We start from the raw sequence: 14,827 nt of genomic DNA on the forward strand, positions 1-14,827 counted from the left end.
AAAGGTTCCTTTAAAAAATGTTAATCGAGTTTGGTCTGCCAACGCCGCTCCAACCTTGAATACGTTTCTCAGGAATTTCTTTAGAAAGCCTGCTTGTTTCACAGATTTTCTGAATGCGTGCGAGAAAACGCTCGTCTCGTTCGGAAATACATGGTCCATGTCGTGATCGTGATCGTGAGTTTACAAGTGTTAGGACTCTTGCAGAAAAACCATATATATATATATATTTTATACGTCGTTATTTAGCCGTATTATTATTTAGACGTTATATAATATATAATTTCAAAAGTCAGGCAATTCCAAAGGTCACAACGGTCACAAAGGTCCTGAGCAGTGCGCAACGCCGACTGATAGGTCAATTTTAAAGAGTTCATCGCGCAACGGCTTCCGTGCCCGTCATTTTATTCGAAACAATTGAAATAAAAGATCCTTCTCCGTTCGTTCATAGTCATGCGTCTAATAAATGCCATAAAATAGATTTTCTACCGAAAATTAGAAAAAAGAAATCGCTAGCAATACGTAAGATTTCTATGTGTTTAAGTTGCGTGTCCCGCTTCTCCGTATAAACAGTTGAGAAGAAATTTTCCGTCGCGTCGTTCGAGGCTGCGAAAAAAGATAGCACCGATTGCATGTTTCAGGGAAAAACGCGGATTATGCGCGTGTGTCGCGGATTATCATCGTCCCCGTTTACCGTTCCTATGAATTATTTTCCATGGAAATTGTCTCGTTGTTATCGGTGTTGTTCGCTTATGTTGTTGTCGATCGATCGCGATCGATAGCGAAAAGGAAAGAGAGAAGAACAAGTTTCTTTTCTAAATACGAATTTCAAAGTTTCGCTACGATGGAAACAGTACAAAAGGAAAGTGTACAATAATTTTATACTTTTTCTTTATATTTAATTTTTTCTTTACTTATACAAACGTGCAACAAGGATCAAGAGAACTTATTTACTCGCCAAATAGCATGTCAGATGTACGGTTCGAATATACACGCGGTGAAGCGAGTTAACAGAGTTAATAACATAGTTAATGGATTGCAAGAAAAGATACGAAACGTTGAAAGCACGGCAACCTATTTTCGCCTATAATCGCATAGCATCCGTAATCGTGAAGATGACGTCAGCCGAGTTAACGACAGAGTTAACATTCGTTGTTAGTATGCGTGCACTAGTAGAAGAATTCGAATAATCAAGGACTTTCTCAGAATCAAGAACAGAAGGGTACTTGTAATTTTACGTTACCTGCGTAAAGGTTGCGACGTATTGCCATTGCAACAGCTACACATATTCTATATGCTATGTAGTAAGCAAGTAAGTTTTACTCACCGCCGTTGCATAATTTGTTAGCGCGCTTCGAGTTCAGACTTTTAGGAAAATGCTTTTGTTTCCTACTTTTCACCGTACGAAGTAAAGTTAACGGGCCAACGTACGGTTTTCGTTAGTTAGGCTAACGGTAAAGAGAAAATGTAATTAAATGTAAAATTGTTGGAAACTGGACCGACCACCGGTTGGGGGGGGGGCAACATCCGATCCGATCGATCTATCGATCGCGGAGCAATCGCTGGACATACGTTAGATAATATATATTGCGTTTATGATAACCTTTGCCATTGCGAAGTCGGTTAAAGAAACAAAACGGTGCAACGTTGAAAATATAATCAATGTTTCGATCGGATTGCGATAAAAGCGTGCAAATACTTTGTGCACGATAGGGTGTATCGACCAACGACCAACGACCAATGACCAACGTCGACGTATATCAGGAAATTAAGCAGAGTGGACGAATCGGTTGGCAAAAATCTTGCCCGTGGCGAAATAACGCGAGAATCGGCAGTGAAAGACCGACGAGGGTGGTCGAAGGTAACGAGGAAATCGAGGGGAACATTGATTACGCGCGTTTCTCCGTGTCCGGCAAATTGGATTTTCTAATTTGCACGATCGATCGACGTCCCTAGCTAGATATGCATATCAGCGTACGCACGCAATAGCCGCTTTAAATATTCCGAAGCCATCGGCGCACGCGGCGGTAGCCAGCGAACGGTTTGAGAATCGATCATCGAATCCAGCCGGGTACGGTGGGACGCGCACGAGCCCCTACGCCGACGCGACGGCATTTTAACTAAGAGGAACGAGCGCGTTCGCATCTTTTTCTTCGACTCTCTGTCCACGTTTCGCCTTCGCCAGCCCGCTATGCAAATTACCGATTAAAAATGATCAGGGCGAACGCTGAACGGAACGGTGCTAAACGGATGCATAATCGGCAGAAACGTAACAACAGATACGGAAACTGACAAACAGTGGAGGGAAAAACAAAGTCTAAAGCTATTATACGTAGTAATTATTTAGCTAAATGGCCTGTTGCTCGTTCAAATTCTACACCACGGTATATGTGTGTAGCACGTTGTACGATAAGAGGAAAGCATGGTTTTATCTTTGCAGTTGAAGCGTTGTCTAGGAGAAACGTTCGATTATCGATCGAACAGTTGCACGGATATGCAACGACGAGATACGGTGTTTGATCGAACAGACGCGAAACAAGGCCGCGGGGGAGAATCGCGGAAGCAACTTCCTTGGTAGGTTATTAGGCGACCGGTTGGTTTAGTATCGACTCGAGGGCCGTGGCTAGAATATCAGCTGTCGCGCAATTCCGAGAGAGGAGGGCCGTAGAATCGAAGCAACGGAAGCAAAGAAGAAACGGGAACAGCGATCGGTAGCTGGAATCGATTTGTTCGGGCCGGGGGGTACGAGTAACTCGGGGATGGAGTAACGTTATTTGCACGATTAGAGTCGTCGAGTCTCAGAGGGGGAGAGGGGGGGGGTAGATGTCGGTATAGAGAGAGAGAGAGAGAGAGAGAGAGAGAGAGAGAGAGAGAGAGAAGGGTGAGGTAGAGAGAAGGGTGAATTCTGAAATCCAGGCAGCTCGCGGAGGGTAAATGTGCTTATTCTGCTTGAAAGGGGCGACGCGTGGAAATAAATCTAACGGGGTCGAAGCGACGATAATATCTAGCTTCCCCGAAGGCATCGCTCCATTAACCGATATCGTACAGGCTCGTTTCTTTCGCCCAGTATCCTCGGTAAAGTTATTCCTTTCGAAACGCGAAATCGCCGGCTAGTCAATTACAGGGACGACACCGTTTGTCTCCTCGGGCAGCGAGTGTCGTTTCGATACAACACAGCGGAATTCTAGAACGTAGGCGGTAAAGTTAAAGCTAGATATTCTACCTTTCAGACAGTATAACAACTATGGGGAGTCGTCGTCGAGAGTAAAATTTGTCGATGCAATCGATATTGAGAGAGTGCCAGAGAATTTCGAACATATTCACGTAAGCCCGTGAAAATCATCGGTCTCTGGTATGGGAGTGCGAGTCCAAGCAAAGTTTGGATCCAAGATCCAAAAGTCCCAATATACGTCTAACGTAAACAGAGTACAATACTCGTAAATCGTTTTATCAATCAAGGCTCACTTTTAGCAGCCTCGGATGAAAGGGTTGGCTTCTCGCTTAAAGCAAAAAACGGTCATGAACGAGTTACGGCTAAATTGTTCGGTAGGTGTAATCATCGATCGTGCAAAGTTTCACCGAAATCGGTGCGTATCGAGCCAACGGGCTTTCCTTTGCCGATATCGAAACGTACGAGACGGTTAAGCACGCTGCAACGATCCTAGCAAATTAACGAATGAACATTCCGTTCGAGAGTATCCTTACGACTTAGGGCCGATCGAATCGAAGGAAATTCGTCGGATGTGGAGAGCCCCGCGTACCGTACACGAGAGTCGAACGGACACATTTCCGAGAGTACTTCCTCGCTATTGACTCTGGCGTTACTCTCCGAGAGCGGAACACCTTTTACGTATGCATTCTCGAGTGGACACGTAATCGAAGAGTACCGAGACCAGCTATTGCATAGAGCACCGTATCGCAAGAAACTTTCAAACGGACACGTATCCTTGATCGTAAACGTATCGCGCGTTCACAAAGCAAAGAGGGGACAAACGCGACCGCAACGTGTATTTACGATATTTTAGTCGGCCCGTTTCACGAGGCCGTTATTCGTTCCGCGCGGATTGAAAAATCACGCGAAACGGACTGCGAGCTGTCGCCGCGGGTCGATTCGACGAATTAACGCTGATAATTCTACGAACGGTACGCCGTTCCAATTTGTAATTCTCAGTGACGAATGCATAGAAAATTACACAGCTCCCGGGGACACTGTGTCGCGATCTCCGCGCTTGATAAACCAGCGCGTGTGTGTGCATCGATGCCGAAAGCTGATGACCTTTGAAGAAAACAGCCTATCGTCTCGACTGGAACAAAAGCTTGCAGATTATCGAGACAGAGACGTAGACCGTTAATACGAATCGGCTCGTTTCCGCACGGCATCTATCGAACTCGGTGTCCATTTAATGGATTCGCGAACGTGGCTCGTTCGTCACGACGCTATCTCGATTCGACGGCTCGCGCGATGTACTCGATTTACAGCAGCAAGTGGAAACGCGTTTCGAGCGGTGACGCACGGGGACGCGCGCCGCGCGTATCAATGAAATCTGCAAAATTCGTTTCGGGCAACAGCTTCGACACGAATGTACGATCATCACCGGCCGATACATCGTCGCTAATATGCTCGTAAGAGGAACTTTCAACGAACGATAACCGTTCTTATCCTTCGCAATGCTAGTAAATAGTCGACGAGCTGAATCGTTTGCCTTACCGTATAAGTCCACACACACGCGCGCATACACACACGCCCGCGCGCTTATATATAAAGAAGTTATTAATACAAGTTGAAAAAAGCTGGAAACATTTTTGTTCGCTTGATTTTCCTTAAAAAATGGCTTGAACGCAGGTCACACTGTTGAGAAGTAATAAAACAAAAGGAAAAAGAGCAATATCGATACATGTCGATTAACCTCGTCATCGAACAGTTTCCTGCTGCTAGATCGGTGTATCGCTTTTCATTTAAAGTTTGCTCGTCGTTCAATGTTATCGTTGTAAAAGTCGGCGATAAACACCTTCGAAGCTAACACTAATATTTGTAAAATTCAATCATCGCAACGGCGATGAAATTGTGAAAGCACGCGTGTACCTGTATGTAAGTGCGCGATACACACCGCACGCTACACACGGCGCACATAAGTACGCGATAGCGTGGTAACAGAGTATCGAGAAGGGAAAGGGGGAGAGATACAGAGGGCGGGTACAAAGGTGGAAACAGCGAGGGAAGCGTCTAGCGTGTTCTCGTCGGAAGAGAAGACCCTTCGTCCCCTTTTCCGGGCGAAAAATCGGCCAAAAGTTCATGTATTAAAAGTACCTGCAAGGCCAATAAATTAGAACTGGCGCTCTGCCATTTCAATCTCGCGGATCTTGCTCGAGACAAGAACGCTGAAAACTCTTCTACGAGGCATCATTTTGTCGGCGGCCGACTTGATTAATTGCTTCGCACGAATCGATTGATGACTTCCCACTCGGATATTTACGTCAGCTTTTCCGAAACACACAGTCTATAGTTTGCCATATAGCGATTACTTTTCGTGTATGACAATTTACCGCCTGAAAACCGTTTAACTTTGTTACATGACCGAATTTGCGTCTTTTCTTCGATATCCTTCTCATCTATCCTTCGATATTCCTTTCATCTATTTGACTGTGCAAGGCGTATATATATATATATATATATATATATATATATATATATATATATTTTTTTTTTTTTCACGCGTCCATTCAAATATATATTAATTATATATAATGTATAAGAAGAATCAAACAGGAAGGAAAAATCAGCCGGTCAGCTATTTAGAGTAAAAGCACGAAATCTTTGAGGAAATTTCGATCAAGCATCGTCACACGGTGATAACCGCGGCACATCATGGCATACATCAGGCATCGTACATGACTTTCCGTTTTTTTTTCTTTTTTCTATTTCCTTTTTTCTTTTTTTCTTCGATGGCGTGCAATCGGTAAGTTATCATACACGAGAAAGTGTCACTTATCCGTCCAAACGGTATTTATCAATCTGTAAATTGTCACGAGATCGTCACGAATATGCGACATTGAATGACAAGGAACAACTTAAACGTCGGAAAATCAATATCCTTTGTAGGGAGCATGGCCGCTCGGCAGGTTAACGCGCGCCTTGTATTCCAAGGAAATGTATTTTTTCTCTTCCTAGGGCAGCCCATTATTAAACGAGTTATTAGGCAAACGAGAGAACGGCAGGGCACAGAGCGGAAGAAAGAGCCTGCGATAAAGGAAACTGTAGAGGCAAAGAGACGGAGGTATCCCCCTGTACAGCATGGTTCTCCTACAACACGATTTCGCTCTAACAGAGCGTCCGAGAATCAGGGAAGTGCTCGATTTCGATAAAGAAAACGCCGCGGCGTTAACCTAGCCGGTTATTTGACAGCGACGAAAAAGGGAATCTTTGCGTAACATTAACGTGTCGCGGCGAACAAGCAAAGTTTATAAAATAAGAAGAGTAGAAAGTAACACGATTTTACAAAGTGGCCTATAATTCGATAAACGCGATAAATAACCAGCTATCATATATACCTGCTACGGTATATGGTAAGAAATTTTTAGTACACCATTTACCAAGGTTCCTAGCGTATCAATTTTAAACATCCCTTGAACTTCGCTGTATAACTCCTTCAGTCGTGAAAAGAAATAATACGCTGAATAGTACGCTGTTGTTAACTTTCCTGCAACCTGACCTTACTTTTTCTACTAATTCTTCGTTTCGTACTTACAATGCGGCGTTTTTTCCCTATACGCGGAGAGGATACACCTGTAGCGTACAGTACCGTAGAGAACCGGTTAAGAACGTACGTAATCGAGTCGGCAAGGTTGACCCGCGTACAAAATATTCTACTTAGGTAAGGTATTCGAAACGGAGAAAAGAACGCTCGAAGACGGCGAGCTTTGTCCCGGTTTTATTCCAGCCTTACGTGAATTGCACACATATTAGATAAGTGTGGCGGCGTTGCACAACTGCCGCTCGGTTGCGTTCCGCTAAAATTGCTGCCCCGCGTCTCAAGTCTGCGTTTTCCACCGCGACACCAACCTCCTAGCAAAGTGCCAAGGACGTTGTGGCAAGTGTTCGGGCCGCCGCGCTATTTCAAATTATACCCACTATCGTGTACTCTATTCTTATCTGTCAGCGTCCTTCTCCCATTTTTCGTTTCTCCGTTTCTCCGTTTCTTCGTTTCTTCCCCCTCCCCCCCCCCCCCGCACTTCTGCCAATAATCTCTGCCTCGCCAGCTCAGTTTTATCCGTTTGCCCAAATTGACTATGTAAATTTAACCTACACGTACACATATACCGATGGGTTACTGTACAAATATTATATGTCCACCTTTTTGTGCTTTCGAGAAAAAAAATCCCTCTCAACACTTTCAGTGTTTTATTTCATTTTGAAAGCGTGCAGCCGTGGGTTTCAGCGATTATTTTTCAGCGATGATAAGTATACTCGGCAGCGGCGGAGTAAGCGCACTTGCCGTAGAATCGAAATTAAATTATAGCGGAATGACAAATTTTCCCAGTTGTACCATTTTTTTCGATCATTTCTATTTTTATCGTTTATAGTTTATCGTTTATCGTTTAAAGATTCGTCGATGCTATTTGCAGAATTCAAGGTTCCACTAATTGGTAAACAAAATGCATAGTCGATATTTGGAAGAGAAAAATTAGAAATTGAAAATTTTATTTATTTTTAGGAGAGAGATATCCAATCGGTTGATTAACGGTTTTAAAACGCGTTACAATTTCCAATATGTTTCTCGTTCCACTTAAATGTCTTACTTAGAGGTAAAACAGCAGAGGTAAAAAAGCGATATGTTTTCTCTATAACGAAAATACTCATCGTTAAAGAAAAATTTGCCAACTTTTCGCGAGTCCATCTTAGAAACATAAAACGAGAAAGGTATCGGTATATAAGCCTATTTTCGAATAAACGCTCTTCTTCTATAGATCTATATTTCCGAAAGATCCAAGTACGTAGATACGTATATGTATCGCTGGTCGTAACAGTGCTATTCAATATGGTGAAATTTAGTATGTTCCGATCTAATTAACTGGTACTTAAACTTCCAAATTAGTCACGGGAAATATGATTTTTATACGGTATAAAGAAACAGTCGACAACCATTTGTGGCACAGAAAAACTCTAAAATGTGACGTACAATATCTGCGCGGTAAACCGTATGAGATATCTCTTACGTCCTCTAGTTCTCGAGTCACGAATGATTCAAGAATGTGTTCAAAGTGTCTGCCTCGTACCTCGACACACTTTACAGTTACTACGCTACGTAAACGCTTTGGCATTGACTGCGTACACAGCTGCAGCGTGTCTTGACATTATCCACAAGCTCGTGAATAACATCGATCGACATGACTCGGATAGAATTTCAGACAATCGGTATTTTATACTCGCCAGAGTTCATCACTGTTCCAGCAGCGGCAAAAATAAAAATTCTAATCGTCGCATAGATCGAATTATGCTCGATTTCGATTGCTGGGTATGCAGGCGACGCTAAGGCGTGCAGCGTGTGTCGAGACACGAGGCAAACATTTTCAATATTTTCCTTAATCCACGACTCCAAGACCGACATACGTATGTTCGCGTATGTTCACAGGATGTCATTTTACTTATTTTAACGTGTAAATTCGATCCTGTATTTCCCCCGTGGTTCCATGGTCGGTGAAATTTCACGTAAACTGGATATACGACATTTGCGTGCAGTAACCCAACGATATTTCGTTAACCTTAACGTCGGGCTTCTCCGTTCGAAAACGGTACGCGGCAAATATCCTGTGACATAGTTTTCTTTACGCTTAATCGTGCTCGTGGCCCCTCGCTCGCGGTTTTCTACCCGCCCCTGGCTTCGGCTTTAGTTTCCAACCAAAGCACCCCTCGACTAAATCGCCTAGGTAGAACGGCAGTTTCAGAGAGTAGCTTGCCGCGGCTCGGTCTCCCCGATCGTCAGCAAATTGATATTGGATCCAGTTCCACGGAACTTTAACTCAAACGAAACTTGTAACACACGACGAACGAATCGACCTCGGCACGACGATGCCACGACGATGCCACGACGATGCCACAACGATGCCACAACGATGCCACGATGCGTATCGCATAAGAGAAATACGTTCATGTGTTATCATCGAAATAGCTGGCGATAGGGATCGCGGGAAAAATGAAAAAGACTATATTAGGGGTGATCACGCGAACGACGCGTCGCGTCACGTTGCGAGGAAGCGGACCGCCGATGGTCCGGCGATTCTCGCCCCGAGGACGCCCTCGAGCTCGCAGATTCGCTCGGTGTTTCACGATGATCGATACACGCTATTCCTCGATGAATCGTGACGAAACGGTTAAGCTTTTTACTCCCGACGTTTTGGCCAGCTGTAAATCTGTTTTTCTAATGCTTGTTAATATCGCGAGAATTAATTGAAATTGAAAAAGTGGGTCTCGAGCTCGTTATATTTACTTCTTCCGTTTCTTCCTCCCCCCAACAGCCCCCCGCCCCTCCACCGCCTTTTTTTCTTCTCTCCCGTTTGATCGCCGCTGGAAATTAATATCGAGATTTCTCTGGCTGTCTTTCTTCCGTGACGAAATCTCGCGTAATTTCAATTTAATTAGAGAGAAAGCGCGAGTTTGTTCTCTCAACTTACGGAGCAGTGTGTGTGCGCGTGTGTGCGCGTGCGTGCGTGTGCGTGTGCTCGCGCGCGCGCGCGCTTGCGTGTGTGAGGGGGGAAAAGAGCGAGAGAGAGAGAGAGAGAGAGAGAGAGAGAGAGAGAGAGAGAGAGGGAGAGAAGTGGTCTGTAGCGAATCGCTTTTATCCAAGAGAACTGGCCCGTGGATCGATTTTAATTCGCGTTTTCGTTGATACGTTTAAATCGGGTCTCGCGGCACGTAGGTATGCGTGTCAGTGCACTCGTGACCCATCTCGTTCTTCGATGACGTCATTGCTCGCTGCGCTTAAACCTATGACGAATATGGCGCGCTAGGGAAACGGGAGTGGCTGCTGGCAGGGTTCTTTTAACCGGTACTCGAAAGGTGAAACTCGATCGGGAAAGCGAGGAACGATGTTGCGGGGCAGCTCGGACGAATTTACACGCTGTCGGCGATCGTTTGATCGGCCCACGACCATCCGATGCGACCAGTTCACCCACGAGAAATTAATTGCAATTTTTACGCTGGCTGGTTCCAAAGGACGCCGACGCGTAATCGAGTATTTCATGGCCAGCTGTTTCGAGTGGAGAAGTCGAGCCGTGCGCTACTCCCGTCGATTCCAATCAGATTTTCTTAAGAAGATCAGCTTGAAAAGTTACATCCGGTAATTAACGGCGGAACGAAGCGCTCTTCAAAGTCGGCCAAACAAATGGGATTTCGAAGGAAGTCGCGGATCAGCGAACGATCTGTTCGATTCCGAACAGATCACTGGAAATACCTGCATATTATGAGCTTTGTATAAAGTCTGTATAAAATCGCGGAGGATGGCCTGGATGGCGGGAAAATGGCAAATTTTTACCCATTCGGACATTTCAAATTCTAAGGAAGCGTCGTACTACGAGTCCCGAGGTATCGTAAAAGTAAAGTAACTCACGACAGATGTGACATGTGACAAGTTGAATACATTGTAGGCGAATGATGGTAATTTCGAAACGATATATACGACTTGCTTCTAAAACAAGATGGAACGTGTTTAACGTATTTCGAGATAGGTCGGCCATATCCACGTTTCTTACAACTTTCCTATGGCATTCGCTATAAATTTGCTACACTTGTATACCGTATTGGAATTTTATGCGCTCAAAGTGTTACGCTTTGACGCTTTGTCGCTATGCTTCTTTCTCGATTGGGGGAACACGAGCATCGTCACGCGTTCCTATATTTCTCCAACGGATCGCCATTCGTCATCGAATCGTCTCGTTTTTCGAGCTGCTGCCCCTTTTCCCTCGAGTCAGCTCGTGGTAACGCGCGCGCGGTTCCACGGCAACGCACGGAGCAGCGACAGCGACGGTCCATCCCGAAATCCATCCGGTGACGTTCGAACGATAACGCGATACACAGATAGGTAATTAATCACGTCGATTAATCGATCGAATCTTGATTCAGTCTGTATACGCAAATATGTGGATCGTCATATCGTGACATGTTTATGACGCTTAGCCAGCCGGTGACGCAAACTTCATTATACATAATAGCGCGACAGAACGTCGCCTGCCTCTTCGAGCAAAAATTAATCACGCTCGCGGCCATGCGCGGCCGCGACAGCGGATACTATTTCGAGTTTTCAGGTTGAGAAGGATAAAAAGAAAGTCTTAATCACCGGTTGCGAACGATATCTCTTTTAGAAATAAAATAATAAAGCAACTGGGACACCGTCGCTCCAGTTCCTTCGTACGTACTTATACTCTGCCACTTGTCGAGAAAGAAAATTCAATTTAGCTAAGTTCCACGTTCCTTCGAGAGACGCATTATTTATCTAGCGTGGAGACAGCGTGAGCCGCTCGCGTCCAAGTATTTACACTGGTCGCGGTCTCGCGTGAACACGTCCATGCACCATCAGGCGAAATCGATACGAGATTACGCAGCGACTTATTAAGATTAACGGTCTGCGTGCAAAACGTACAACATAAGCGTGTGGTTTTACGCACAGTGGCGAATCGCGACATGCAAAGTGCGTAACAGTAGTAACGTAACGCGATATTATGAATAATGCTGTTTCTGGATTCAACGCGGCGGAAATGCGCGACAATGGTTACGTATTACGCCCTGTCTATTCAAGATACGCTCTCTATTTTATCGCGAAATCGCTCCTTCGATCGCCCAACGAGATTTCTCTTCTTTCTACCTCCATTTTCTTATTTCGTTTCGTTTCGAACGAGACTCGCTCGAGTCGTCGAGTTCTTCGGCGAAACAAAGAAAGAAAGAAAGAATGAAAGAAAGAAAAGAACGAAAAGGAAAAAAGACGAGAAGGAGATGGAATAAAAAGTAGAGACGCGAACTTTGCCGTGAAAATGTAGAGAGTTGGCCCGAGGAGAACAGCCAACCCGACACTCGCGAAACGATATCGTCGTGTCATGCAACACGCGTTGGAGGGAAATGGTTCACTGGAGGCTCAACGCACGCTGTATATAGCGCTGCCTTTATCTTTGAGTGTCGGTAGACGGAAGAGGATGAGAAAGGATCCGGGAGGCCGGATAACAATCACCGAATATTCTCGACGGTCTGCAACAGGCAATCGTGTGTAACCGGAACACACGCCATGCCAGCCTACCCAACGATTAACGACCGCGTCCGAACAGAATTTACGAGAACGAGCAGAGGAAAGATCAGATGGAGAGACGAAAAGACGTGCGCGAAGGAGGCAGCTAAAACTGGCACGTAACGAGCAACGACCACGTATAAAATTACAGGATCGCGTGCCAACAAGCATACATCAGGTAGAGAGGAAGCAAAGAAGGAAGGAAGAAAGGAAGGAAGGAAGGAAGGAAGGAAGGAAGGAAGGAAGGAAGAGTGGCCCGGAGGTGAGAGACTTGGAATTCCTAGGACGCGGAGAAATCGCTGATCGAGCATGGCCATGCTGGCTACTCTCGTTTTACCCGAAGGAAATTCCCCTCGAATGGAGAATTTCCCCTCGGAACGGTGGGAGTGTAGCGGCTCGGTCGATCGCGAGGACCACGAGAAACAATTAGTAGCAGTGAGCAAAGATGGAAATGGATAGACACTGATGGTAGACTGCAAATAGGCAGCACAGGCGAGCGATAGTAGGGGGAAATGGGCAGACAAACAGATAGGATAGGCAGGCAGGCAGGCAGGCAGGCAGGCAGGCACAAGCAAACAAGCTAGCAGGCAGATCTGCGGACAAATAGGCAGGCAGGCAGGCGTTACCTCGCTTGGACGTGCTGTCGGCGCTGCTAATAAATCCAGGTACGGCAATCACGAGAACAAAGAGTCCACAGTGTAGCCAAAACATGTTTACGTCTTAACAACATTGTTTAATTCCATTTTACATGACGCTCGTAAAACACTACGATGGCGGTGGTGCTCATGTCGCGCATAATCAGCGATACTACCTGGTCGCCAGTTGGATCATGAGTACACGACTGACTGACTGGGTTACGCGGTTCGGGTAGGAGCGTAGAAGCGAGCGAAAAGCGAGAACCGAGGGCTGTGAGTGGTATATAGGGGCGCACAACCAAAAAGGGAATAGAAAGGAGGGAGAGCGGATAACGGAACGAAAGAGCAAACAGGCGAAAAATCGAGCGAAAGATTCCGGAGGGAACAACCGATACCGGGATCTAACTGGAAAGAACGAGAAGCAGATGCGGGAAACGGAGAGAAATCGGCCAAGGTAGAGAACAACGAGAAAGGAGGAATAAAGCGGATAAGGACAGAGAAAGATGGAAAGAGAACCAAAGAATGTGAGATAGCGAGAGAGAGAGAGAGAGAGAGAGAGAGAGAGAGAGAGAGAAAGCGAGAGAGAGAGAGAGAGAGAATGAGTGAGAGAGAGAGAATGAGTGAGAGAGCGAGAGAGGCAGACGCAGAACGAAAGAGAGAATTTGTAGAGAGGAGAGGAAAAGTAGAGAAGGCTTGCGGCGATAGGAGGACAAACCGGCACCGACGGTATAGAACGACGGGTCCTCCTAGAACATCGCGAATCTCCTGGTACACTGGACGACACGCGATAATGCACCACGCTAGCGCACTACTTCCGCGATCTGGTCCGTACGACGAAGGATACCCCCTACTCGCGCGCGCCCAGAGAGAGTGAAGGTCCCGGTCTCGAATCACGCCTCGGCTGCCATCTTCTACCTACGCCGGGAGTCTGGAGTATGAAAATATTCTCTGCTGCCTCCTCCAACCCCTCGCGTCCCTCGCCTCCCCACCCAGCACCCCACCCCGGAGGAGCTTTCCATGTAACCCCTCTACAAGCTCTCGCCCCGTCTCCCACCCCTGCTTTCTACACCCGCTTCGTTCACCCGCGCCGTAAACCCGCGCAGAGCCACCATCAGCTTGGGACCACCTCTTATCGATTCCTGCGCCATTTCCCGTCATTCCTGTCAAATCAATAACGCGGTGGCGGCAGCGCCGGTGGTGCTGCTTCGCTGGTGGTGCTGCTTCGCCGATGGTGCTGCTTCGCCGGTGGTGGTGCTACCGGTCCTAGTAGTGGTGGTGGTCGTGGTGGTGGTGGTGGTGGTGGTGATGGTGGTGGTGGTGATGGTAGTGGCGGCGGCGGTGGCGGTGGCGGTGGTGGCGGTGGCGGTGGTGGTGGTGGCGGCGTCGGCGGTGGTGGTGGTGGTGGCGGCGGCGGCGGAGGAGCCGGTGCCGGTGCCGGTGCCGGTGCTGGTGCTGTGCCGGTAGCGGTGACGGTGGCGGTGGCGGTGGCGGCGGCGGCGGCGGCGGCGGTGACGGCGGTAGCGACCACCGCGGCGGCTCCTTCTTCGCCATGGATCAGGCACAGATACAGAGATGCGAAATCCCCAGCCGAGCGAACCACCATTTTCCACCGTTACGATCACGAACCACCGCCGTCCGAAAGATGGGACACTGGCCGCCTCACCTGCATCCCTGCCGGACCTCGTCGCCCGGACGTTGCCCCGCGATACCACCGCTCTTCCACCCACAAATTTTCCTACCCGATCTCTCTCTTTCTCTCTCTCTCTCTCTCTCTCTCCCCGTCCCCCTCCTCCGGCCCTACTCTCTCTCTCTCTCTTTCAGCCTGTATTCATACATCGCACATCATATATCGCGTCGCGCGATCGTCGACCGATCGCCTCCTAACGAACAGCAGCCTCCTGGACCATTCTCGCTATACCAGCTCGC

At 47.0% G+C, this 14,827-nt stretch overlaps 1 protein-coding gene and 1 long non-coding RNA gene across 19 annotated transcripts in view; one reads left to right on the forward strand and one right to left on the reverse strand.

Moving 5' to 3' along the window:
- Positions 1–13,817, reverse strand: part of LOC132914423 (disintegrin and metalloproteinase domain-containing protein 11) — a 73,761-nt gene extending 59,944 nt beyond the window's left edge. For 15 of the 18 annotated variants that reach the window (XM_060973527.1, XM_060973525.1, XM_060973516.1 and 12 more), the window contains exon 1: positions 12,893–13,817. In XM_060973527.1, coding sequence (XP_060829510.1) covers positions 12,893–12,977 — 85 coding nt within the window. In that variant the 5' untranslated portion in view covers positions 12,978–13,817. The remainder of the gene's footprint in view (positions 1–12,892) is intronic. The other 3 variants (XM_060973514.1, XM_060973515.1, XM_060973519.1) reach the window with 3 other exon arrangements.
- Positions 9,765–13,147, forward strand: LOC132914454 (uncharacterized). Its single transcript, XR_009659599.1, has 2 exons — positions 9,765–12,528; positions 12,750–13,147. It is a non-coding gene; the product is annotated as an uncharacterized LOC132914454 (long non-coding RNA).
- Positions 13,818–14,827: the final 1,010 nt, after the last annotated feature.

Source organism: Bombus pascuorum, chromosome 15 (genome assembly GCF_905332965.1).
Source record: "Bombus pascuorum chromosome 15, iyBomPasc1.1, whole genome shotgun sequence".
NCBI classification, from domain to species: domain Eukaryota; kingdom Metazoa; phylum Arthropoda; class Insecta; order Hymenoptera; family Apidae; genus Bombus; species Bombus pascuorum.